At 38.4% G+C, this 27,962-nt stretch overlaps 2 protein-coding genes and 1 non-coding gene across 4 annotated transcripts; all 3 read left to right on the forward strand.

The window, feature by feature from the left end:
- The first annotated feature begins 1,759 nt into the window (after positions 1-1,759).
- Positions 1,760-16,279, forward strand: drd2l (dopamine receptor D2 like). Of its 2 annotated transcripts, none has more exons than XM_077526709.1 (8): positions 1,760-1,998; positions 9,536-9,962; positions 11,392-11,501; positions 13,232-13,368; positions 13,585-13,781; positions 14,766-14,849; positions 14,948-15,320; positions 15,435-16,279. In XM_077526709.1, exons 2-8 carry the CDS (start codon positions 9,570-9,572, stop codon positions 15,629-15,631), a joined length of 1,491 nt encoding a protein of 496 aa, XP_077382835.1. In that variant the 5' UTR covers positions 1,760-1,998; positions 9,536-9,569; the 3' UTR covers positions 15,632-16,279. The 2 variants fall into 2 exon arrangements, with proteins under 2 accessions (XP_077382835.1, XP_077382836.1); XM_077526710.1 differs by having other exon boundaries at positions 13,597-13,781.
- Positions 16,280-23,137: 6,858 nt separating this feature from the next.
- LOC144021937 (nuclear inhibitor of protein phosphatase 1-like) lies at positions 23,138-27,945 on the forward strand. Its single transcript, XM_077526221.1, has 7 exons — positions 23,138-23,252; positions 23,671-23,731; positions 24,111-24,264; positions 25,021-25,238; positions 25,308-25,452; positions 26,714-26,778; positions 26,848-27,945. The coding sequence occupies exons 1-7, from the start codon at positions 23,200-23,202 to the stop codon at positions 27,199-27,201; spliced, it is 1,050 nt and encodes a 349-aa protein (XP_077382347.1). The 5' UTR covers positions 23,138-23,199; the 3' UTR covers positions 27,202-27,945.
- On the forward strand, positions 23,875-24,044 carry LOC144023086 (small Cajal body-specific RNA 1). Its single transcript, XR_013284495.1, has one exon.
- Positions 27,946-27,962: the final 17 nt, after the last annotated feature.

The raw sequence follows: 27,962 nt of genomic DNA on the forward strand, positions 1-27,962 counted from the left end.
GGAATTTTGGCTATTTTGGGGGGGACCTTTTGTGATGTTTTTTTTGTTTTGTTTTTAAATACAAGTTTAATTTTTGTGTGACTTTTCCGTTGGTGTGCTGATTTTTGTGAGATTATCAATTTTTGTCTATTGTTTATTTTTGTGTGGTTCTATTTAAGAGGGAATTGTGTTTAGTTTTTTTTTTGATGGGGCGGGTTGTTTGGAATTTTTGTGGATGTTTTTGTCCATTTGAGGTGGTATTTTTGTGGGAATTTGTTCATTTTAGGGCGAATTTGTCACTTGTGGTATTTGCTTTGGCCATTCTTTTTATAATTTTTGTCCATTTTTGTGTGTTCGTGTGCATTTTATTGTTAGTTTCCACCCAATTTGGTGTGACTGAAATTATTTTTGTTGGAATTTTTGTCCTTTGTTTCAATTTTCTATCTCTTTGTTGAGGTATTGTGTCAATTTGTGACAATTTTAAGAGATTGGGCCAGATTTTGTTGGATTTTTGTGTGTGTGTATTTGTGTATGAATTGTTTTGGAAGGTTCCCCCCCCCCCCCCCCCCCGCCATTTATATGGGAATTTATCAACTTCAAGGTGGACTATTTTTAGAAATTTGTGATTTCTATTGTTTTGTTTTGTTTTTGGATTTTGTATTATATTTTTGTGGGAGTTCTTGTCCATTTTTGGTGGGTGTTATTTTCTCTTTATTTTCTTTGAATTTTCGTGTGAATTCCTGTACATTTCTGTGTTAATGCCCACTTTAGTGGTAATTATTGCTATTTTGGTTTGACTTTGCCGATAATTTTTGCGTGTTATAACTTCTATTTTCGGTGGGAAATTTTGACAATGTTTTTGTTCCTTTTCCCAGAGTTTTATGTGAGTTTCCATGGGATTTTTGTGCCTTTTGGAGTGAAGTTTTGTCTGTTTTTTTTGTTTTTTTTGTGTGTGTGTGGTATTCCACCCCTATTTTTGTTGGATTTTTTTTCCCTTCCATTTATGTGTTTTTTGTGTGTGTGTGTTTGGTCTGTTTTTGTGTGGCTATTTCCCTTTTCTTTGTTTACAGTTGTGTTGGCTGCCGCTTCCAAATGAACTCTCCAGGGGCTTGTGCACTTGTTTACAGGGATTAGGAAGAAGCTTCAGGGCAGAGCCAAGACATGGCCAGCGAGGAACATGAAGTTTGGATTCTCATTAGGGATGAAACTTTTATTTAGCCCCTTGTGACTTATATATAACCCGACAGAAACCTACAATCCTATGCCCCCAACCCCCTTTTTAAAAAGTGTGTATTGAGAAACTTTAAAAAAATAAATAACTTGTAATCTCACTATACTTTACCAATGAAAAAGAAAGAGAAAAAAAAAAAACTTCTTCTGGAAGCACAGCACCCGCACCCCCATTCAAATTTGGGACATAAATATCGAGGCATGAACATAATGTTAAACGCACTGCAGGTGGATCATATGCAAACTTCAACAACGTCGACTGAGAAGTTGCAGATGAAGGACCATCAGCACCGGAGTGCCTCAGGGCTGTGTACTTTCACCCTTGTTGCTCTCCCTATACAATACACCAACTGCACCGCCAGCTGTCACTCCGTAGAGTTTGCGGACGACGCCACACAGACAAAAACAAAACAAAACTGAGGGTTAAGTAGAGATATTTTCTTCAACTTGCGCTTGATTGGCTGATTCACCTGTCAGTCAAAGTCCCTCAGGTGTGCATCGGTTCTCCTCAGCCAATCACGTGTCAGCTCGCCTGCCTTCTTGTCAACAGACCGCGCGTGCCCGCAGGTCGATCCAGCCTCCCTCCCCGCTGCCTTCCACCTGCCTCGCGGACCTCAGCTCGAGCTCCCACCGAAGCGCGGCCAAAGCAGGCGCGGAAGCCCCCCGGGAGAGGAACGCGCTGCGCCGGAGCTTGTGAGCGCGGAAGCGTACGGCGAGTGGCGGTGAGAGGAGAGCCTCTGGACGCCGGGCGGGATGGTGAGAGGAGAGCGGACCTGACGCCTGGAACTGGTAGGTCAACTGTTCAACGTGTTATGAATGTCTTATTAATACCGTGTCTTAGTCTCTGCTGTATTACTGAGACGACAGCATACGTGGTAGGCTGCAATAAAATAAATAAAATACATTCTTTTAAATTCTAGAATTTAAACTAATAGTTTATATTTTTGACTACATTACAAATACATGAAATGTGACACGTTTATTTTAATTTAACACCTTGGAAATATTAACTAACTGGACGGAAATTATAGTCTATATAAACAAAATCCTAATCATGTTACACAAATTTCATTCGTATTTAAATTGGCAGGCTTTTTGCAAAAACAAACATGTTGGAAGCCAGGCAGTTTTATTTGAAAACCATAAAATTGACAATGGAATAAAAAAAAAAAATAGAAGAAGAAGCCTTTACTTATAAAAACAATGTGTAATTCTGTCATGTAAAAAAATAAAATAAAATATGGAAAGTCCTTTTTTTTTTTTTTAAAGAGGAATTTAAAACTCCCTAATTAGCATACATGGTCATCTTTTTAAAATGTATTCAGATATTTTTTTTTTAATTATTGAAAAGAATGGGTAGGTTTTAGCCACTTATTATATTTACTTATATTTGTAAAGTATTTTTGTTAGAATATGGAAAGTTCCAGTTAATTTTTTTTACTAAAAATATGAAAAAACTACCAGGCTTAAAGAAAAAAAAAAAAAGTAAGTAAATAAATCAGTGGTCCAGCTCAATTTTATTTATACGGTGTTTTAAAAACAACCACAACCGTATTAAAAAAAAAAAAAAAAAAAGTGTTGTAGGCCTACATAAAGTAAAAGTCAGACATGTAAACACAAAGACAGTAAATATAATAAAACACAAATAATGCTGAGTCAAAAGCCAAATGGGGAAAATGTTCTAAAAATGAACAGTGTGTGTGTTTACTATCTCCCAAAGTCATCCTAGATAAACTCCACCTCACTTGTGACCCCCAACTGGATTAGTGCAAGACATTATGGATGAATGAATAAATACATATTTATTGAGGGAATTAGGCTGTTAAAAAAAAAAAAAAAAAAAAAAAACAAGCACTCGGTCAAATTCTCCAACATTTTACTGGCATATTAAGATGACATTTGGCCATAATGCGTGTTTACGGCTGCATAAAGTCTTGTAACTCATCGAGTCTTTTTCAAGGACATGCCATGACAGTTTGCGCGGGAAGAGGAGGTCAAAGCGATAACCTCCTGATTGCGATCCACTCAAACCAGCGGCAAGCCAGCGAATACCCTCGCCAGCATCACAACATGTTTGGCCAACCATTAATCTCAACTCCAGAAGCTTCCATTTTACAGCTCTGACCTTGGAGTTGTTTACGGTCTTAGAGTTTTCTGGCGTCAAAATTTTCCGCCATGTAATACCCAAAACTGGAATGTTTTGCAAATCAGCATCCATCACGTCTCGTATACATACTTCCAATTTGGAAAATCTCTAGGAGTCTGAAATAGCCTCCTTGAACCAAAGTGCTGGTCTTTTGAGGCATAGTTTCTTGAGAATTTTTTTTGTGGGTCTACTGATGATTGACATCTCCACCAAATTTCATGTGCACAGGTGGCAAATCCAGGTCCAGAAAGTACTAAAATCCCAGCCACAGTTTGGCTTTAGGCCCTAGTGCTAGCTAGCTAGCTAGCTCCCTACTAGGTAAACGAGCACCATGGGTGCTAGCTAGGGAGCTAGCTAAGTAGCACCTGAGGCTAAAGCCAAACTGTGGCATGGTTTTTGCTTTCTGGACCTTGATTTGGCACCTCTGTTGCTAAGTGTAACTGTAACTGTACATGTGCTGACCATTCACAAAAATGGCGAAATCTTGAAATTACTCTAAAATGGCGGCGCTGTGGAGGGAAATGGCAGACTCCCTGTGTTTTTCAGGGCATATCTTCTTGACTTTTTGATGGGTCTACTCATAATAGGCATGCCCTCAATTTCTTGTCAGTCGTAAAACTGGCTTCTGGGGCTGAATTTTGGAGTGGTGGAATTAAAAATTTGAATTAAAAATTTTAAACTGTTGAGCCATCAAAATTCAACGTCAATACGCAATGACCAAAAAGTATTGGCCTATCTTTTACAAATTAGTGTCAACCATCTGAAAAACTGACAGGACATGATTTCCAAAGAGAAAAAAAAATTGCATTTCACCTTGAAAGTATTTAAAAGAGTTTTAATTCTCTCAGAGTAACAGCATGTGACGACATGGAGCCTCGCTAATTGCTGCCAGTCAAGGGAACAACGAACGGGACATAAAACTGTTTTCTCATTTTTTTTATTTTTTATTTTTAATGGGGGTAAGATAAGGTTGAATGACTACAGCCACCACGGTGCTCCTACATAATGGCTGCAGCGATGGCACTGGCAGACCGGGACAACCAGGACATTGTTAGGAGATAAAAGGAGAGAACTAGAGAATTACAGACAGATTAAGAGCTTCATTCATAAAGCGTCAGATAACGCAAGCTTGGAAGAGCAAGAAACCAGATGAAATTATTCCTTGCTTCCTGCGCCCCTTAGACAGTTTCACGTGGTGACATGAAATTGGGCAGGCATGTCTATCAAGATCAGACCCACACAAAAAAAAGGCTCAGAAAAAGACACAGGAAGTCTCTCATTTTTGTTTTTGGACTGTCATTGGGTTCTTTCAAGTTTTTTAAATTCAGCCAGCGTAGGTATCTCCTTGGCAACATGAAATTGGGAAGACATGGCTGTCATGAGTAGACAGTAGAAATCTAACTTCTTTGTTGTTGTTGTTCTTGCGTTTTGGGATCTTTGACTTTTTTCTTCTTTTTTAAAAATTCAGCCCCCGTAGACAGTTTTATGCAGCAACATGAAATTGGGTGGGTTGGTCTATCAAGAGTGGACCAACATAAAAGTCTCAAGAAGAAGAAAAAACAGGAAGTCTGCCTTTTTTTTTTTTTTTAATGTTTATTTATTTATTCATGTATGAATTATAATTGCTGCCTCCCCAATGACTAAAATGAACGTGCTACTCTTTTAATTAGTCATCAGATAATGTGCTTGTGTATGAAAAGAACGCTGCACTGACTAACTGCAGCATATTAATGAGCTTGTGATTACTGCTTTGGTTTATTCATCATGTATTGACATCACAATTGGTAGCTGGTGTTATCCTGACAGGTGATGCTAGTGTTAATAAACGGGAGGAAATTGCACCGTAATTGCTCAACGCCAATAAGGAATATTTTTGTTATTACGGATATGAATGCCGTCCACTAAAGTAGAGCCGCTCATTGGTTATTTAACGCCGTATTAATAGCAGCACAGAAAATGGATGGATGGGAACGTGACTTTCTGGCATTTTTGTTCCCAGACTCCGTGCATTTTTTAGAGGTGCGCTGCAGAAGAACACATGATGGACTGGAGGTGCCGCACGAGGAGACAGTCTTGAGTCCTTTTCATCACGATATATGATGATAAATGATCACTGTTGGTCTTAAATGGCCAAATGTCTTATATATCAACTGATTAAATCAGGTAGCCAAACAGTGAGATGCCCTACATGATTTTGTGACAAAGTCAAAGTGTAACAACTAAAAAAAACCACACACACAAACTAGATGCGCATAAATATGCTAATATCTGTATATCTTAATATGCTAGCATACTGCATCCAGAGCTAACTTTCCGCTTATGGAGGTGCTAAAGTTAGCCACTGCTAAGTAACTATGCTAACATTACGCTGAAAAAATACTAGATGTGCATAAATATGATAATAATCTACATATTTTAATATGCTAGCATACTGCAACCAAAACTAACTTTCTGCTTTTGGAGGCGCTAAAGTTAGCCACTGCTAAGTAACTATGCTAACATTACTCTGAGAAAATACTAGATGCGCATAAATATGCTAATATCTGTATATCTTAATATGCTAGCATACTGCAGACAGAGCTAACTTTCCGCTTATGGAGGCGCTAAAGTTAGCCACTGCTAAGTAACTATGCTAACATTACGCTGAAAAAATACTAGATGTGCATAAATATGATAATAATCTACATATTTTAATATGCTAGCATACTGCAACCAAAACTAACTTTCTACTTATGGAGGCGCTAAAGTTAGCCACTGCTAAGTAACTATGCTAACATTACTCTGAGAAAATACTAGATGCGCATAAATATGCTAATATCTGTATATCTTAATATGCTAGCATACTGCATACAGAGCTAACTTTCCGCTTATGGAGGCGCTAAAGTTAGCCACTGCTAAGTAACTATGCTAACATTACGCTGAAAAAATACTAGATGTGCATAAATATGATAATAATCTACATATTTTAATATGCTAGCATACTGCATAAAACTAACTTTCTGCTTATGGAGGCGCTAAAGTTAGCCACTGTTAAGTAACTATGCTAACATTACTCTGAAAAAATACTAGATGTGCATAAATATGATAATAATCTACATATTTTAATATGCTAGCATACTGCATACAAAACTAACTTTCTGCTTATGGAGGCGCTAAAGTTAGCCACTGCTAAGTAGGGATGTAACGATAAGGGCAATAGCATGATATTGTGATATAACTGCCACAATATAGCCGTCGTCATGTTCACAATATTTAAAAGGAACACATCTGTAAAAAAAAGTCAGGTTGATTTACATTTGTGCAGTTCTAGCACCCTCTAGTGGCTACTTTATTAGTGCAATTTAATTTTCATTAAGGATGTTTTGGCTTTCTATGTTTAAAATCTATGCTAATTGTCAGATGAAAGGGAACCTGATTTGCTTGTTAAGCGATAAATGTGTGCTTGCATTACCAAGTAAGTGCCTCAATATTGTTATTAGAGATTTTAGGTGGTTTATATGCGTTGCTGTTATGTACAAAAGCACAATATTGTGCTTTTTTGTTAGTATGAGCTCTCTTTTTTTTTTTTTTTTTTTTTTTTTTACAATATTGTGATCTTTTTGAAATATCGCCAACCCCCCACAATATCGTGATAATTACCGTATTGTGACCTTCATATCGTGATAATATCGTATCGTGATGTTTGGATATCGTTACATACTGCTAAGTAAGTATGCTAACATTATGCTGAGAAAATGCTATCATTCAGTTGTTGGTATTCAAGCAAAAGGCCCACTTTCTAGTGTGTGAAGTCGATGACCAAAGTGAATTATCCATCTGTATTTTTCCTCATTGAAATAATTTCACAGGTGATTAAATTTGTGATGGAAAATAAACTTTGTTGTTCATACCATGAAATGACAATGAAAACAACTTTTAAAAGAGTCATGCTCACTGCAGCTGCTTCTGCTGTTGTGTTTCCGAGGACACTTTTAATTAGTTTTGCTGCTTTTTATTGTTGTTTGATCAAAGCACTCAAAGCTCTATATTCATTATACAAAAAGTCCGTTGGACTAAAATGCTGGAAAGTGATGTGATAGCATCAGATCCTGTCGTGACTTTGATTCAGCAGGGTGAGATATGAATTCACTTGAAAGAGATTTTATCTGTCTTCATTTATTAGAGAACATATTTTAGCCAAAGTCCCTCAAAGTTTTGAAGTGATTCCCCCAAGATCCAAAACAACAACTGATATAAGAACATTATGTGACCTCTTCCTGCTGTTAGTTCCCCTAACATGATTGCGATAGACTGGCAGCAAGACGATCAACAGACAATCCACGTCTTCAACAAAGGCATTATGCTCTCAAGCTTGATTCCATCCTGCTTCGCTGTTGATTGTTCTATTGACTGGCGGAATACTCATTTGCTTTAAATATAACTACAACACAAAGGCAGCTGCAGGAAATCACAACGCTGTAAATGAAAGTGGCGCATTCACAGCAATGAATGATTAAGCAGGCAATAAAAAGTCTTCACTTGCACAATATGGAAACAGAAAGTAGCACAGCAGGGTGTGTATATTCGCATCATTGGGTACAAGCTAATGGCAGCAGTAATACTGAACAGTGCAAAAAGTGTTTTCTATGTGAATGATGTTGTCCACCATGTTTGTGAAGTGTGACGTCGGCCATGTTTGTGTATTATTTTATTTATTTTTTTGCTTTTATTAATTCCCAAATCAACAGATATCCAAATCAAACTGAGCACACAGAACAGAACAAGGCTGTCGAAACAGACAATAACAAAACAGAAACAGAAGAAGAAAAAAAAATAGGTCTAATCAGACAATTTCTTCCAAGTTATTAAATATCAGCAAGGCTTGCTCCGTCTTAACCCTTCCTAATGTCCTTGCAAACCCTTCTATTCCACATTGGCCATTTGTACGTTGTGTAATGTCAAATTGTGTCAGCCATGCTTGTAGTTTCTGTTGCGGAGTGTATTTCCAGCCATGTTTTTAGAGTGTGATGTCGGCCATGTTTGTGGACTGCTATGTTTATTTACGGAGTCTCTGCGTAATGTCAGCCATGATCGTAGAGTCTGTTCACATGTGAAATCGGCCATGTTTGTGGAGTGTAATGTCAGACATGTTTGTGGAATAGGTTATTTACCATGATTGTGGTGTCTAAGTCCGTGTAACATCAACCGTATTTGTGAAGTATGTTACCACCATATTTAGGGGGATTAATGTCAGCCAGTTTATGGAGTATTCAACTGTTGTCATCCTTGGACCTGCGCAACTTCCTAGTTTTGCAAAAATTGTGACCTATTTTTGGGAAGTTAAGAATAATGAAGCATTTTTGGTTTCAAAATAGCCGCTGAAAATATATGTAAAGCATGTGGGAATTTAATACGCCTTAGTACTGTTTTGAAAAAAATTGTCTGATTGCAATTCATCTAATGTTTTAGCAGGTGTCTTATCCAAAATGGCTCCACAAACCACTTTTGGGTCATGACTAGGGGTGGGAGAAAAAAATCGATAGCGCAATATATTGTTGTGCTCTCTGTTGCAATAAATTATCGATACACTGACGGTAGATATCGATATAATGTGTCCAGTTGTGCAGTGCTATGTTAAAAAGGTAAATGTTTATGCACTTTAATTTGTCTCACTTTACAATATTTACAGTTAAAAGGTTCAGAGGCAGTGAGGCACTATGCAGAACTTTTTACATTGTACAAAGTTTTGGTGTTGAACAAAGGCATTTTCCTTTCTATGGGCATTTGTTGGCTTTTTCAGTCACATATCGTGATATGTTGCTTTTTTTTTTTTTGATATTATATAAAAAATCGTAGATATCGTGTATTGTGATATTATCGATATCATGAGCCAAATACAGTATCGAATCGCGGTTTACCCATATCGTCCCACCCTTAGTCATGACCCAATGAGTGTCAAAAGTGATGTCAGCCATGTTTGTTGATTATCACAATGACCATGTTTGCGGAGTGTGCAATGTTGGTTAAGTTATCCGCTTGTATCTAAATATTTTTCATCCATGCAATGTGTGGTACTTTCTGTTTACAAGCCAGTCTTGTTTGTTGTGTCTGAGTCTGAACTCCTTTTCAGTGATGTCTTCCAATTGAGTGCACTCCCAGCGTAGAAAATAAGATACCTCTCTGCTTCTTTTGTGTCACCAGTTTTCAGAGTGACCATGTTCACCGGAGCATCGCCATGACTTCTCACAACAGCTCCGCAGACATTTCTCCACCTCCTCCTCCACCTCCTCCTCCTCCTCCCCCTCCGCCTCCCTCCTCCTTACCGCTGTCAACGCTCCATTTCAACTCCTCCTCAGCCCTGGCCTCAGCCACCCCCTCATACGTCCCGCTATCCTTGGCCGGCAATTGCAGCGTGGCAGCGTCCACGCCCTCCTCGCCGCCGTACAACTTCTACGCCGTGCTGCTAGTGCTGCTCATCTTCTGCGTGGTGTTCGGCAACGTGCTGGTGTGCGTAGCAGTGTCGCGGGAACGAGCCCTGCAGACCACCACCAACTACCTCATTGTTTCCCTGGCCGTGTCCGACCTGCTACTTGCCACCCTGGTCATGCCCTGGGGGGTCTACCTGGAGGTAGGACTCACTCTCAGTGTCCACCCCTATTACACTTACCTTTGTCTGGTCACTTGTTGCTAGGCAGACAAAAGCCAAAGAAGAAGTCAAACATCTACTTAATTACTTTTAAATTCATACACAATCACTTTGCTAAACTTGGCGCAGAATGTTAAGAACCTCCACAAAAAGCCAAAGAAAAATTTCAACACAACACAATACTAAGCTGTTGCTAGGAAGACTACGAGGGGCAAAATCATTTGTGCCCCAGCCCAAGTTAATATTATGTTCACAAGGCTGTTTCCTTTCCAAATGACTTAAAAAAAACATGAAAACTCCAAGCATTTGGAGATATTCTACTGACCAACTGTTGCTAGGCATATTATGGGGCAGAATCATTTGTGCCCATAGCCTAGCTTTTTTTTTTAAATTGCAATCATGATTTGCCGTCACATTTATGCACCATTTCCTTTCTTTTCAAGAGGACGTTAAAAAACACATAAAGACAAAGAAAAAATAAACATACTTGCAGATATTGTACTGAACAACTGTTGCTAGGCTGATTAAGTGGGGCAGAATCATTTGTGTCTTATAGTCCAATTTACTATAATGCTTATGATGCTGCTTCCTTTCCAGGGGGCTAAAGAAAACACACACACAAGCCAAAGGGGGGAAAAACACTTGCAGATATTATAATTAGCAACTGTTGCTAGGCAGGACTAAGTGGGGCAGAATCATTTGTGCCCCATTATCTAATTTACTGTCATGCTTATGATGCTGCTTCCTTTCCAGGGGGCTAAAGAAAACACACACTTAAGCCAAAGGGGGAAAAAAACACTTGCAGATATTGTAATTATTAACTGTTGCTAGGCAGACTGTGTGGGGCAGAATGATTTGTGCCCCATACCTGAACTATTTTATTTTTAAATTGCATACACGATCACATTTACTTTGGGGCACAATGCTACAAAAAAAAAAAAAAAGTTTCAGCCGCAACACAATAGCTCCATCTTTAGTCACTTGTTACTAAGCAGAATAAAATGTGACTGTTAGTTCCCCTGAAGACTCAAAATTGTCCATGGCTGTTAATCCAGCTCACCATAATGAGGACAACTGCAGAGAATGAGAAAAGAAAATTGAAGGATGAATGTTCTTCCGTCTGAAGCAATTTATGTGAGGAGCCGTTGTCATTGGAGCTCCCATTAAAGTGAATTATTATGAAATGTAAGTGTTAATTATTGATTGTGCTTGTCTTGGCTGACAATCAACTATTCATGTTAAGGGGCTTATTAATCAAAGTACTGGCAGGCACATTGCACAAGATAGATCAGGTAGGTCAGGCTGATCTTTTTTGACATCTACTGCTATCATTTTGTGACAAGATGACAAAAAAAGCAAATTAAAAGCAAAAGACAGATGTGGAGATAATTGCGTGTTTATGTGTTTGAAGGTGGTGGGTGAGTGGCGCTTCAGCTTGATCCACTGCGACATCTTGTTGACTCTCGACGTGATGATGTGCACTGCCAGCATCCTCAACCTGTGTGCCATCAGCATCGACAGGTACACTCCCAAGATCACTTTTTTTCTCACTATTAAACAATGGATCGTATTCATTACTAGTTAGTTACTGTTATTTGAACTTATTTGTCTTTGGGATATACGACTTAATTGAAACTCAAGTCAAGGAGAGAGGAGTTATGCATGCAGAATCAAACTAGTCAGATATTGGATGAATGTTAAATATTTTAATTTTGGACTCTGAATCGCTTATGTGAAAATTATCCATCCATCCATTTTCTTGACCGCTTATTCCTCACAAGGGTCGCGGGGGCTGCTGGCGCTTATCTCAGCTGGCTCTGGGCAGTAGGCAGGGGACACCCTGGACTGGTTGCCAACCAATCGCAGGGCACACAGAGACGAACAACCATCCACACTCACACGCACACCGAGGGACAATTCAGAGCGCCCAATTAACCTGCCATGCATGTCTTTGGAATGTGGGAGGAGACCGGAGTACCCGGAGAAGACCCACGCGGGCACGGGGAGAACATGCAAACTCCACCCAGGAAGGTCCGAGCCAGGACTCGAACCGGAGACCTCAGAACTGGGAAGCGGACGTGCTAACCAGTCGACTACCGTGCCGCCCGCTTATGTGAAAATTAAAATTTAAAAATAAAATAAAAATAAATAATAGATTTTTTAATAGATATATTTTTTTAATTTAAAATACAGAAAAAAATAAGTGTACAACATTAAATATTTTACTTACTTTTTCAAAATATTCTGACATTGGACAGGCATTAAAGATTTTCATTTTAAAATTTGTATCGGATGTTTTAAAAACTAATTAATGAAATCAAGTCAAATTCAATGGAAAATTATAAACAAAATGGTTTTAAAAAATTAATGGATTTGTAAATTATTTAAATTTTATTACATTAAAGATGTTTGTAATCAATATAGACAAATTCATATATATGCTTATTGCATGTAAAAATTAAATACAAACCATACATAAATAAATGTTTAAAAACAAAAAAGGTAAAGAATTGTACATAAAAGTTACATACAATGTACGTACAAATGTATTATGCTAAAACCGTGCCATTGGAAAATCATGCACAATTTGAATATTTAAAATAATTTTTTTCACGTACCACTGGAGGGCGCTCACTGTGCAAAATATAGTGGATTCTCTAGATTCTGATCAGATATTATTGGGCTGGGCCTCGAATCCCAAAAATTCCATGAAAAATTGACACGCATTATAAGTGCATTGGGTATTAAAAAAAAATATTGAAAATCAATAAATAAACATCCCAAATTCTTGAGTCAGCAGGGATGAGGTGCTAATAAGCATTTTCTACTAAAATGGGGCCAGGCTCCTAAAAAAAAATTAATAAATGAAAAAAAAAAAAATGATTCCACAAATAGGTATTGAATTTGTTTATATGCAGGGGTCCACACACTGTATGGAAAATAATCATTTCCAGGGTTAGTCTAAAACCAGTGGTGGTGACAAACTGAATTTCTGCCCTGACTCCCAAATTTAAACCAAAATAAATGACTTGTCAATTTAAAAAAAAAATGCACTTGTGGGATCAATCTATTCACATTTGTAACTCTCCCAGCCTAGTTCAAATGGATCTTTGACGTTGAAATATGCAAAGAAGTTGAAGCTTGTTGTGAAAATGAATTTTGATTTTGAATAAAACAAAGTTGAAATTAAATTTTTCAAAATGAAAGTTGAATTTGATATTTAAAAAATGATTCCTGCGTGCGAGTTGCAGGTACACGGCGGTGGCCATGCCCTTGTTGTACAACACGCGCTACAGCTCCAGAAGGAGGGTGGCGCTGATGATCGCCGCCGTATGGTTCCTCTCTTTCGCCATCTCCTGCCCGTTGCTCTTTGGACTCAACAACACCGGTACCACGGAAAATATCAACTCTCTTGTTTTTGTATGCCGGTCAAGCGTCTACAAAATGTGTTGCTCAAAATATATGCAAAATAAGTTGTCTTTTGGTTCAAAATCTAACTCACGCTATTGATACTTGGACTAGAAAATACTTTTTTAGGTGGTAAATTGTGTCAAAGGTTTTTGGGTGGTGGAGGTGATTGAAGTGCGTTTTCCTGCCCCCCCAGCGGGCCGCGAAGGCACCACGTGCAGCTTCGCAGACCCCGCCTTCGTGGTCTACTCGTCGGTGGCGTCCTTCTACGTGCCCTTCATTGTCACCTTGCTGGTGTACGCGCAAATCTGCGTGGTTCTGCGCAGGCGAGGCCGACGCACGGCGCCCCCCCGGGGCCACAGCGGGCCCGAGGAGCCACAGCGGCACAGGAAGGTAGCTGACATTGCCTTCACCAGGGAATGTTTGTTTTGGTGGCTGTTTTGTTATGTTAGTTTGTGGGTTGATGGAAAAACTACAAAAATAGTTGTAGGGAACTTCCAATTAAATTCCAAGTAAATTCTGACACGAGAAACACAGATCTGAATTTGCTTTAAAAGGTCTTGAAAGTGGAAGTCAACCTTCAACATTTCTTGACTATAATGTTAAAAATGACCTCACTAGTCTAAACATGGCATTCTGATTAATATTAGATTTGTGGAATAAGAGTTATGAAGCAAAATGCAGCCATTTTTCATCCATCTCAGGGGGCGCCCATTTTCTGTCGACTGAAGATGACGTCATTGTGATTGGTCACAAGTGACAACCAATCACAGCTCAGCTTCAGAAAACAGGTGAGCTGTGATTGGTTGTTAGCTGACCTGCGCAACAGTGATGTCATCTTCGGTCGACAGCAAGTGACAAAATGGCCGCCCCCTGAGATGGCTAAAAACAGCTGGATTTTGCTGCTTAATTAACTCATACTACTAACACGATCTTAACCAGAATACCATATTTAGACTACTGGAGCTGCATATAACATATTATTGTCAAAAAATAAATAAAATGGGTTGACTTCTCCTTTACTTAAAAATGGCAAAGATGGAGTTAGCTAACTCTTGCTCAAAATGGCTCTATTGCTTCTGATGGGGATGAAACATTTACATTTCAGTAGGTACATTGATTTAAAAATGAATATATACATAGAAAATATAACAATTAGACTTTGTAATGGACTTTTCTATTGGTCATATTAATGGCTAATTTTGCCTTCAAAATGGATAGTGCACTGATGTTAGCTAGCACTAGCAAGCTAGCCACGTTTTGCTAAATCACTCAAAGCCAAAACATTCATTTTCAACATAACTGTGAGAAAATGACTTCCACAGAGCCGATGATGGCGGTTTGGTTCTTCCCAATCTGTTGCTTTGTGTTTCCCAGAATAAATGTACGCAACCAGAGGATGTAAAACTGTGCGCTTTGATCTTGAGACCGTCCACCGCAGCCCCCCAGCGAAAGCGAGTGGTGAGTCTTAAGAGTTTGCGTTTTTGTAGTTTCAATATTTTGTCAGCGGAGTTACAGCGTACAATTCTTATATAAAGTAACTGTTGTTGTTGTTGTAGACGCTGGTGAAGGAGGCGACGGCGCACCCCCTGGAGGAGGAGCGCAGTCGCTTCCTGCCGCAGACCGAGCGCAGCTCAGCCGAGCCGCCCGTCGCCCGGACGACCTCGTCGCGCCCGCAACCGGGCCGGGCGAGCGTCTCGCTTTCCGTCTCGGTGGGGCCCGCCCCGGCCCTCCCTTGCACGGTGACGCGCTCCGCCCTGACGCCCCGCCCCCCCACGTTGGAGGACGGCATGCGAGGGCGCGAGGGCTGGCGGGAGCACGGCGGTGGCGGCGGCGGCGGCCGGCCGGCTGGCGTCACCAAGGACAGGGCCCGCGGCAGGATGTCGCAGCAGAAGGAGAGGAAGGCCACGCAGATGCTCGCCATTGTGCTTGGTGAACCGCACCATCGCCGATTTTAAAAGACCTTATCAGCCAAACGATTAATCGGCCCCAAGTTGAGTTTTTGTTTGTTTGTTTGTTTGTTTGTTTGTTTGTTTGTTTTCCCAGGCGTGTTCATCATCTGCTGGCTGCCCTTTTTCCTGACGCACGTCCTGAAGGCGCACTGCGCCAGTTGCTGCATCTCGCCCTCGCTGTACAGCGCCGTCACCTGGCTGGGCTACCTCAACAGCGCCGTCAACCCCGTCATCTACACCACCTTCAACGTGGAGTTCCGCAAGGCCTTCATCAAGATCCTCCTCTGTTGACCGTGCTCGGATTCGGGGGAAATGAGGGTGATTTTTAAAAGGTGATATACCAACATTGATTGATTGATTGATTGATTCTCACTAGTCACTTCATTAGGTACACCTACACCAGTGATTCTCAGTGTGGTCCACAAAGGCACAAAGCCATTGCATGTCAAAGGCCATCTGCAACCAAATACATAGCAATTAAGGACAAACCAGTTGACCTTATTTTTTGTTGTTGTTGAAAACAACATTCAGGTGTATCCAACGTCAATACATTTTCATTTAATCTTAAAGATTTTGGGGATTTTTTACATTCAAATTTTGTTTAGCTTTTTATTGCTATGTGAGTACACTGTATAGGCTTATGTACAGGACTGTCTCAGAAAATTAGAATATTGTGATAAAGCCCATTATTTTCTGTAATGCAATTAAATAGGCACAAATGCCATACATTCTGGATTCATTACAAATCAACTACAATATTGCAAGCCTTTTATTGTTTTAATATTGGTGATTATGGCCTATTTTTACTTGGTCCCAGGAAATATTCTAATATTTTGAGATAGGATATTTGAGTTTTCTTAAGCTGTAAGTCATAATCAGCAATATTAAAATAATAAAAGGCTTGCTTTGTAATGAATCCAGAATGTATGGCATTTTTGCTTATTTAATGGCATAACAGAAAATAATGGACTTTATCACAATATTGTAATTTTCTGAGACAGTCCTGGATGTCTGTGGAGGGAGGGAGGGAGAGAGAGAGACATTACATTTTACTGTGACATACTTTTAAAAACAATACATGTTTTACTCTTTATGTACAGTGCAATATTTTTTACATACAGTTCAGTTATATTTAACTTTAAAGTACAGTGCGCTCACATGTAATATTTAAGAACCGCTTTAATTGTGTATTTAGATACATTTTATGTAACTTTTATGTCCAATACATTTTAATCAAATCAAGTAAATTATTTTTATTTTATATTTAAGCAGTGTTGATGTTGAAACTGTGCATAATGTTACAGTGTCTTAGAAAAATGCTCTTTTTTTTTTTCAAAATATATTTTTGCAAGACAGGATGTGATAATAAAACGACATATACAGTCCACTTTTTTTTTGAGCATGTGAATACAAAGCTACACATGCAGGCAAGAGTGACTAAATATAAGCACAGATATCGCTACCTATGCAGACATACACACAAAAACAAATACCAAAAAGGATAAACAACTTGGAGAACTGGACTCCCATGCAGAATGTAAGGAATTCCCAGACGAGGCCTCGGAAGGAAAAAAATAAAAGAAAAGAAAATACCCTAGCTGGAATTCTTTCTCTGCGGTTCTTGTAAATGTTTGTCGTTGATGTTGTCGTCAAATAAAATTCCAACACACTAAACTTGTCTTTGAGTATTTCATACAACTGATGAGAATGACAAAAACTACAGTTCTGGCTCGTCTCTCGTTTGAGCAGGAAGTCGACTCCCTACCCGCTGAGAAAACGGTTCATAAAGATGGCAGGCAGCCCCTCCCTCCCAGGTGCACTCATGTACCTACATCTTGGAATATGATTGCATTCTTATTCTGTGTCATCAAAAAATACTCGGTGGGTTCTCGTTGGTTGTGTGAGCAGCAGCATTCTAAGAACGTTAAATTGGATAAATCCCAGACGAGCACAGGAGGTTGTAGACGTTATTCTGCGTCTCGAATGACCCCACAGGGAATCCTTTTCCCATTTATTCTTGATTTTAGTACGCGACTGCTTTGCTCAAGGTCAAAATGAAATCGTCTGTGTTTTTCCTTCGTGGTTTGGATTAAGTGAGGGCAAACTTAGCCATGTCGGTAACACTTTATAATAACTATCCGTTATAAGTAGTTCATAGATCATTAGTTGATTGTTAATTAATGAGTTGTTAATGACTTATTAAATGTTTGTTAACTGTTTGTTAAGGATTTATACTTATGACTATAAACAGTTAATATGTCATTATTTAACTGTTAGTTATTGAGTTATAAATGACTTGTTAACTGTATATTAATCATTTGTAACTATATATTATAAATTAGTAAGACTAAGTTAACAAACTATTAGTAAATTACTTAATAATGACTTGTTAAGTATCAGTTAATAGTTTATATCTGTTATTAGGACGTTATTCTAAAGTGGTAGCTATTCCTCATTTATTAACTGTTATTAAATGAGGAACAGTTGCAACTTTACGATAATATCCCAATAGTATAAATTAGCTACTTACTAATATTTAACTTATATATTAGCTAATTCTTTACATAGTAGATGTTAACCATCTACTAATAACTATGAAACTTTGTCAAACAACAAACAGGTGGAACAAGTTGAAAGTACAGAATTTGAAGGTGAAATTTAAAATATAAAATTACTATGCCTTACCATGCCTAAATATAAATTTTCCGTACCATTGAACTTTTTCCACTCATGTGCTCCTCTACAAAGTTTCACTGGTATAGTATTAGTAGATGGTTAACAAACTATTAACAACTGCTGTAAAGAAGTGAGTTAATCTACTACTTAAATATTAGTTATTACTCTATTTATGTTATTGGGACGTTATTCTAAAGTTGCAACTACTCCACATTTACTAACACGTAATAAATGAGGAATAGTGGCAACTTTATAATAACGTCCCAATAACCTATACAAACTATGAAGTAATACTTATAAAGTCATTAGTAAGTAATTTTCTAATAGCTTGTTAACGATGTATTACTAATTTATAAAATATAGTTATGAATAATTACTATACAGTTAACAAGTCATTTAGAGCTCAATAACTAACAGTTTAAAAATAATTTTTTTACTATTTATAGACATCATTTTAAAACCTTAACAAACAGTTAACAAACATTTAATAAGTCATTAATAACTCATTAATTAACAGTTTACTAATGGTCTATTAACTAGTTATAATGGGTAGTTATTATAAAGTGTTACCGCCATGTCTGCTGTGGAGGTACAGAGGGGAAATTAGGGAAACATTTGGAGACAAAATCAATTATGAATCTGAAAATAGCAAAACACGAGGGCGGGAGTCTCTCTCTCAATTGTTTAATGTCTTTGTCATATCATATTGCAAATATCGGTCTGCATATAATGAAGTTGAAGTCGAGTCATTCTGGAGTCGGGCTCAATGAATCATTTTTGACCCACGGCACGAATTGCAGTTCTAATTTCAATATGTCTCCAATTAGACCTTTTATTGGAGAACACTGAGAAAGAAATGAACTCCTCTGAGATATGATTGAATATAATCTTATAAAATTATTTTTGGAAGAGAAATTTAAATATGAAATTGAGTCACTCTAGTTAAAAGAAGGGAAGTCACCCAATCTGAAATGAAATCTCCAGAGGGATGAGTTATGATTAGGTGATTGTCTAATAACCAAATAATCATACAAGACCACACATGAATTAAGAGTGATATGAAAATTATCAATCCAAGAATGATTGGATTGGGCACATTATAATGTATTGTAATATGCATTTTCTGCGTCACACAATAATCTCACATCACAATGTGGTTGTCATTTAAGCTTTTTTCTAATATTTTGGCTACCTCATATGAGAGGGTCATATTATTAGGAACAACTTAAGTCCAATGCACCACAAACTACATGCACAAAAACAAACATGTTCAATAAAAAAACAAACCGTGATCATTATTGTGTTTGTACAGGCACCATGGATGCATGAAGCACTAACGTTGTGCTGATTATCATACACACAAAATCACAATTTTCAGTCTTTTTTTTTTTTTTCTACCCGCAACAAGTTAGCACAGCATGCTAACATAATCAAACATAATATTTTCTCAATGTTTGATTTGCCACTAGGCCCTGGAATGCCCATTTTTGAAAACAAACATGGCTCAAAATATTTATTTTTTACCCCCAGAAGTTAGAAAGTCCATCGATACGTATTTGTTAGCATGCAGTTGGTCACCAAGCGGCTTAACGGCCATTTTAAAATATCCAGACAAACAATGTCAAATGTCTTTTAGTGTCTGATAATAAAAGATTATCTACAGCAAAAAAAGGAATTGCTTGCAAAAACAGTGAGACACAACTGCTATATTTATATTCTATTTGTATACAAACTGTTGAAAAGTACATATGTACCCTTTCAATCATTTTAGCTTTTTTTTTTTATGTTCTAAATCAATGTAACCATATTCAGGCACATTGTACATTTAAAGAGGTACTGTTTATACACAATATGATATCACACTTGCTTTAATAGTCAAATTATTAGCTTAATTAAAATAAAATCTGAAAAGCAATTGAATGTCTTTTTTAATGACTTCACAAATAATGATTTTAAAAATGAAAAAGTGAGTATATTTCATTAATTATTTGTCAAAATCAAATCTGACTAGATTTTAGAAAATTAATACAGCCATTAATTCTAATAGTTATGCCTTTCTATTTAGCTAGGCGAGCAGTTTCCAGTATGATGCAGGAAAACAATCTATCATAATAGTAAATGATCATACACATCATTATGTATAAATATATGGCAACCAAAGAGGAGCATTAGTGTCATAAGTGGAGTTATGCAAACGTACTTTGTGTTCATATTTCAGAGTGAAAATGTCTCAACGTCACTGCAAATCACATTCTCCCTCCCCCACGAGACGTCAACACATGACAAATGTCACCTCTCGTCTCCTCGGAATTTTACATCTTCATGCATAATTCCTTCATCTGCCCGGCGGGCAGTGCCCGCCCACTTTCCCCACCGCTGTCACTCGAGTTGTCTGCTGCATGCGTGATTGACAGGGAAGGACACGCTGCATGCTAAGGTTTGATGGAGTTACTGTATATAATTTGTTCTGGAAAATTCAGCTCCACAAGACACATTCACTTCGTAATATGACATTTAGACAGGTGTGTCTTTTACAAGTAGCACTAGTAGGAAGCAATGCTAAGATAAAAAAGTTTAAATAAAATATTCTAAACTGGAAATACTCAGGTAAGGTGAACTGGTATGGAAGCGTAGAGCTGCCAATGTGGAGTAACCATTTTTGGCTGGCGAGTATGTTCGAACATACTCGCAAATATGTTCGTACATAATCGCAAATATTTTTGAACATATTCAATTGCTGTGGTACTCTAGTACGCTAGCGTAATACCCCATTGCATTATGGGGCAAAAAAGTTCAAGTAAGTTAAGTTAAAAGTTACGAATGAACAGTTTTTTGTTTTCTAATGAATTTTCTAATGAATTGGTAATGTGGCAAATGCCTAAAATAATACCCCGTGGCATTGTGGGAAGATATGCTAACTTTATAGCATGTAGCCTACAAGTACGTTCGAACATATTTGCGAGTATGTTCGAACATATTTGTGAGCATGTTCGAACATATTTGCGACTATGTTCGAACATATTTGCGAGTATGTTCGAACATCCTCGCCAGCCAAAAATGTTTACTCCACATTGGCAGCTCTACGCTTCTGTAGAAGTTAGAACTGAGCTAGGGGAAGCTATTATAAACTAAGTGAAGCTATGCTAAAAATCATCAAATGTCAAGGTCAAATAAATTCTAATGAAATAAGCGAGGATAAATTAAACTAAGATGTGATCAGAGATAAAGTAAACTGAAATAAGCTAAGCTTGGTTAAAATGACCTACACTGAAGTTAGCTGAGCTATGAGGTGACACTATCATAAACGAAGTGAAGCTAGCTCGGCTAACATAAATTAATTAATGTTACACTAAGCTCAAATAAGTGATGATAACATTGCAAGTACAAAGCAATAAAATTTCACTTAAAGTAAAAGAAGCCGAGCTACTGAAAATAATCTACGTTCATGGTTATGCTAAACTAAGTTGCTATTTCCAAACTCAAGTAAACAAATTTAACATAAAAGCTACATCAAGAAAAAAAATATAATAAACTCAACTCGTGAAAATAAACAGTGCTAAACTAAGCTAACGTAAGCTAAAGTAAAGCTAACGTAGGCTAAGCTTCAACCAGTTAAACTCAAATTAGCTGAGCTAATTAAAATAAGCGACTAGACGAGGCTACACTAAATGTAACTATGTTAGGATCATCACATTACAATGAAGTAAGCTGAAAACAGTCAAGCAAAACCAAAACAGGATTGAAAAAGGAGTATCAATTTCTTATTGCGCATACTTTGGTGTACCGATCTGCTGGTGTGGGATTAAAAGAACAAGCTTTTACTTCCTCCTGTTATAAATGATTCAAGACCAGCAAACAAACTTCTACAATGGAGCACAGCATGCCTTATTTATGTGCCATACTTCAGAATACTAGACAATTACCAAGTTTCAAACTGTGGTGGACTGGTGACCTTTCATGGAGCTGGTCCAGGTAGATACCATCTGACACTCACCCAAATTGCATCACATCGGATCACGTAAAACAAACGGGAGGAGAGAAAAATCGATCAATGTTTGGAGCTATGAAGAAGTTTCAACATTGTTACGTCTGTGTTATGAAAGATTCTCCCTTTCCACTTGTGTCTTCAGCTGACATTTGAGTTTTGAGATCATATATAGGTCACAACTTGCGCTGCAGGAGAGGGAGGAAAAAACACTAACCCCTAACCCCCCGAAAAAAAGTTAAAAAAAAAGTATTATAAGTACAGTTTTATTTTATAAAGTGAATTACGAAATTGATAGACACACACACAGGGGGCTATAATAGTTTTGGCTTATTCATTATAATTAATTTCTAAATTTTGACTTTGTTTAAATTAATTTTTAGAGTGAGTTGTTAGTTTTTAGTAGGGTTTTTGCTTCATTTTATTACTGTTTTTGCCAATTAGTGTTATTACTAGTTTGAGCTTTTTTCATATTTATATATTTGTTGAGTGCAAGATTAAAAAAATAAAAATAAAAATCACAAGTACTGTGTAAGTGTATTAGTAAAGTACTATTTCCAAACGACTGTACTGCAGAACAGTGATAGCAAATAAATATATTTATAACAAATCCCGAAACCTATGAAATTAATTGCCAAAGATAAAAACATTTTCATTTTCTATCCATCCATCCTCACAAGGATCACGGGGGCGCTGGAGCCTATCCCAGCCGGCAGTAGGCGTGGTACAGCCTAAACTGGTTGACACCCAATCGCAGACATTTTCAGAATATTTATAGTAAATTTAGCTAGTTTTATAAACGTAAAAATTTGTTTTTTCCATAAATTTTAGTTTCATTATTTTTTTAGCTTACATGTTTCATGATGTAATGTCTTTTTACTGTGACTCGTGAAATAATATTTTGTATAAAGATATATACATTATTATTCATCAACATTGTTAGTCTCAAGCAAACAATATTTAGTCATGCAATATATTGTGCCTTTTTTTTTTAACTCACAAGGGAAATTTACTTACACAAAAAAAAACTTGGGAAAATCAGTATTATTTTCATCAATTAAACGTCCAAATTTCCTAAATTAAAAAAAAACAAAAATCGTGTCAGGATTGTCTTTCTTGGTGGCACTCCAATTCCCGACAGTCTCCGCGTGCCGTCATTACCCAACACACACCGCGGCTTTGGGAAGATGAGGCCAAGATGGCGGCTAAAACTAGCACAGAGGGCCCGCCTCCTTTTGATTGTCCATCATGGTGAGAAACTGCACTAGATTATCGTCTAACGTTGTAGCGCGATACAATCGACGATGCACGGACAAGCCGTCAAATGTTTTCAAAGCTGGATAAACCTTCGTTTTCGGATGCCGTTTTGTTATTTTCTATGGCGTTGCTAGCGCTAGCATGTCTCCGATGCTAATCAGCTAGCTATGTTGGCGGCGAGGGGGTTCGCTATCCTCCCACTGAATATGTCGATCGCATGTGAAAATGATCATTTTATGAGTGCTAACGGTAGTTTATTGATGCAAGGTTGAGGATAAATCAATGTATTTTTTTTAATTAAGTGACGTTTTCTGCACGATGTCACTCGTGACTCATTCATTGCACTTGTGTCTACTCAAGACTGTTTAAGATGTACTACGTACAAAAAAAAATAAGATGCACTTGATTTCAGGGGAGGCAAGCCACCCGTCGGGCTCCACCTCGATGTGATGAAAGGAGACAAACTGATCGAGGTAAGCAGAATGTGATACTACTAACAGCGGTTCTCAAATGTAATCACCCCTGGACAATTTCCTTTTGCCCTAGCCCACTTTTTTGTGGAAGTTGATAAAACAATGTTAAGTGCTATAGGCGTTAACGTGTGTATTGTATTGAATTGCACCAGATACAAGCCCGGCAGCCCGGTGAGTGTCTGTTGTGTTGCACACCGGCCTCCCTCTCTATGGCTGCACGGCACCTGAAAGGTGCAAGAGCAACACTGAGCCCTGATATTTAGGCTTCTCAGTGGAGAGTGGCACTGTTGAGTTATGGCTCAGAGGCACAGCTGATAAACTGCAAATTGTTGACTGGCCAATGGCACCGACTTTCTTTCTGTTTTTCCTTCTTTTTCAGAAACTGATCATAGACGAAAAGAAGTTCTACCTATTCGGCAGGAATCCGGACTGGTGCGACTTCACCATCGACCATCAGTCGTGCTCGCGCGTCCACGCCGCCCTGGTCTACCACAAACACCTGAACAGGCTCTTTCTCATTGACCTCAACAGCAGTAAGACGCCAACAAAATGAATTTGCTGCTCTCTAATCAATGCACCTCTAAATGAATCTGGTACTAGCTGCAATCTGCGGCTGTTATTTGAGGAAATATGGTCATTTTAAAAATGTTTCGTGTGGCTCTTGAGTCCCTCTGCTGTGGATCTAAAAAAAAAAAAAATTGTAGAATTTTTTTTTTTTTTTTTACATATATATTTTTGTTTTTTTAAATAAAATTCTTTAAATGAATTAATGATTTATATTTAAAATGAATAATTCAATATTCAAAAATGGTCACAGAGCCCAAATTTTTAAGTTGTCACAAAAATAGAGATGGAAGGTAGATGAAAAAGTTTTTAAAATTGCCTAAAAATGTCCAAAAAGTGACAAAGCAAAATTAACATAAAATGTCAATGAAATTGCCAAAAATGTCTGCGAAATTAATTTAAAAAAGGCAGAAAATGTTAAAAAATAACAAGAAAATGTCAGGCAAAAAAAGAATAAATAACAAAAAAGGTGACATATTTGTAATTGCAATTGCCACAAAAAAAAAAAGTCACATTTATTTTTAAAACTATTTGTCCTAAAATGGCTCTTTTTACAGAAAAGGCTACTGATCCCTGGTTTAGGTTCATTTTAGTTGAGAGAACTTCAAAACTTGTGAAAATAAATTAGAGTTTTCTATTTTTTTACATTTCCTTTTAATCTGAAATCATCCCGAATCAAATTATCCTCCCCATCTAACCGTGTTGCCCCCTGTCACCTTTTGCAGCACATGGTACCTTCCTGGGACACATCCGCTTGGAGGCACACAAACCCCAGCAGGTTCCCATCGACTCCACTCTGTCTTTCGGGGCGTCCACTCGCACCTACACCATCCGAGAGAAGCCCCAAACGCAGGGAGGCGCCGGCACCGGAGAAGTTAAAATCGGAGACGAGGACGAGCTGAAAGGGCTTCTCGGGCTGCCCGAGGAGGAGACGGAGCTGGAGGTGTGTTTATAGCACGCAAACATTTGTCAACACGTATCCTCTGTTAATGTTGTATTTTACCGCCACTAGAACCTGACCGAGTTCAACACGGCGCACAACAAGCGCATTTCCACACTGACCATCGAGGAGGGCAACCTGGACATCCAGAGGCCCAAGAGGAAAAGGAGGAACTCGCGCGTGACCTTCAGTGACGAGGACTCCATCATCAATCCGGGTACGCTTGAAAAATAGTTTGCAAATTCAGTTTGAGTATGCGGTACGGTTATTAAAGGGGAAGTCAACCCAAAAAATGGTCTGTGCAGTCGGAAGTCGGATTTTTTCAGAGTTGTTTTTTCCCGATTCCAACCTGAAAGCGTTCGAGGCGAAAGTAAACCTAAATGGTGGCTAGTGGTAAATTGTTTTTTATTTTTGTTCGTAAAACAAATTTTTGACCTTCAGTAAACTTACCTTCTTGTAATTTTGCTTCATTTATTGTTTTTAATCTTATTTTACAAGCATTCCATACAGTTCAGTAGTTGACCGTATAATATCATACAGGGAGATAGCGGCATACTGTCATGTACGTTAATGCGAAGTTATGTTGAATATTTATGAATGAAGAAAGCTTATCTTGTTTTATACTAGAGTGACGTCACTTGTAGTCCGTCAGTGAAGTCGGGGTCCCTTTTTGTTTCCGACTTCGCAAGTAGAATTTCCGAGTTCCCGTACACACTTCATGGTTTGAACTCGGAAAAGTCTGACTTCCGACCATCCTTGAATGCAGCATAACTACAGTATTTGGTTAATATTGTGTTAGTGGAATATGAGTTGGCAGCAAAATCTAGCCGTTTTTATCAATATCAGAAGGCGGCCATTTTGCCAGTTGCTGTTGCGTGAAAATGACATCACAGTGGCTCAGGTAACAACCTCACCTTCAGAAAAAAGGTGAGCCGAATGAACTACCGAATGAACAATTGTGAGCCCTCGGGAAAAAAAATAAAAATAAAAAAACTGAAAAAAGGTGAGCTGTGACTGGTCGTTGCCTGAGCCCTTAGCAACTGTGATGTCATCTTCAGTCGACAGCAATTGGCAAAATGGCCGCCTTCTGATATTGATAAAAACTGCTGGATTTTGCTGCTAACCGATATTCCAAAATCACAGTTTGACAGGTAACAACCAATCACAGCTCAGCTTCAGAAAACATGTGAGCGGTGATTGGTCATTGCCTGAGGCCCTGAGCAACTGTGATGTCATCTTCAGTCGACAGCAAGTGGCAAAATGGCCGCCCCCTGAGATGGATAAAAATGGCTGGATTTTGCTGCATAATTCATATTGTCAAGAAATGTTTAACGTTGACTTCCCCTTTAATGAAAAACAAACCAAATAACCACCACTGAAATTGAAAAAAAAAAAAAAAACATTAACAAAATCAAGAGTGTTTTGAACAAAATGAAAACAAACTAAAACGACATTTTACGTTGACAATTGGCTCACAGAGGACATTGACCCTTCGGTGGGACGCTTTAGGAACATGGTGCAGACAGCCGTCGTCCCCATCAAGGTAAGAAATAAAAAATAAAAATAAAAAAAACTGCCTTCATTTCATTTTCTAACCATGCGGTTGCCATAGAAACGATGCTCCGAGGGCCACAACACGCTGAGCCTGGACGAATTCGCCGCCAAGGGCATGCACGGTTACTCCCTAAGCGGCGGCCTCTACGGCGACCTGCCCCCCACCAGCCACGAGCACCAGCCCACGGGGGCCCCGGGCGGCGCCTCCATGCAGGGCGGCCTCCCGCTGCCCTTCCCCAACCCGGCCCCGGAGGTGGACCTGGCCCCCGAGGCCCCCCGGCGGCCCGTCACCCTCAACCCCACTCCGGTCACGGTGCCCTACCTCCCAGAGACGCACAACGAACCGCGCAAAAAGAAATACGCCAAAGAAGCGTGGCCGGGCAAGAAGCCCACGCCGTCGCTGCTCATCTGAGCAGCTCGGCTGACTCTCGGGTGCCGGCCGGCGAGGGGGCGACCTGGCGGACCTCCTCGCGTCTTATGTTAGCAGTTGCCTCACGTCGAGGCTCGTGGCGCAAAAGAAGCTGCATACAAGCAAGATAAGAAAACATTTTGAGCCACCGTTAGAAGTGTTTGTGTGTCACAGACTAAAGTTGATTTTGTTTCCTCTCCTATGTTTTACACTCTTTTCAATGTATTTTGCAAACGCTATTAATAAATGGCAAAAGGATATTTTTATACCCGGTATTTTAGTGTGACAAGCCACAAGTGTAAGTAGGGAAGCGATGTGGTTATTGTGTAAATACACTGCAGATACATTGCTCGTGAAAAGTTGGGGATATTTGGATTTTGGGTGAAATTTCGGGATTAATCTAAAACGAACTCGAACCTTTACAGGTCCATTTAATTTGAATTTTAGATTGAATTATTTTGAAAAAAAATCTAATTTTGATGTTATTTCCCCTCAATATTGCGATTGTGAGTGAATATGGTCCACTTAAGTTTTTTTTTTTTTTTGTATAACAATATCTGATTACTTGAATGGTTTTATAGGTTAGGCTTAGGCTAAAATAAAGATAACAGACAATATAATATGTACTTGAATCCCGGTTAACTTTAACGTGTTGTCATTTAAGTGTTCCCTACAACTTCACAACACTATCAAACAAATGTAACAAATCACTAAGAAATGCCAGATTACACCAGTGATGCAAACAAATCTTTATATTTGCCTTA

The sequence above is a fragment of the Festucalex cinctus genome, chromosome 7, assembly GCF_051991245.1.
Source record: "Festucalex cinctus isolate MCC-2025b chromosome 7, RoL_Fcin_1.0, whole genome shotgun sequence".
Lineage (NCBI taxonomy): Eukaryota > Metazoa > Chordata > Actinopteri > Syngnathiformes > Syngnathidae > Festucalex > Festucalex cinctus.

Excerpts from the sequence above, each read along its gene's own strand:
- LOC144021937 (XM_077526221.1), top strand. The coding sequence starts at position 23,200 with ATGGCGGCTAAAACTAGCACAGAGGGCCCGCCTCCTTTTGATTGTCCA. Across the intron at positions 23,253-23,670 it reads CCTTTTGATTGTCCATCATG|GGGAGGCAAGCCACCCGTCG; the intron begins GTGAGAAACTGC and ends ACTTGATTTCAG. Across the intron at positions 26,779-26,847 it reads CAGCCGTCGTCCCCATCAAG|AAACGATGCTCCGAGGGCCA; the intron begins GTAAGAAATAAA and ends CGGTTGCCATAG.
- drd2l (XM_077526709.1), top strand. The coding sequence starts at position 9,570 with ATGACTTCTCACAACAGCTCCGCAGACATTTCTCCACCTCCTCCTCCA. Across the intron at positions 14,850-14,947 it reads CCCCCCAGCGAAAGCGAGTG|ACGCTGGTGAAGGAGGCGAC; the intron begins GTGAGTCTTAAG and ends TTGTTGTTGTAG. Across the intron at positions 15,321-15,434 it reads GATGCTCGCCATTGTGCTTG|GCGTGTTCATCATCTGCTGG; the intron begins GTGAACCGCACC and ends TTGTTTTCCCAG.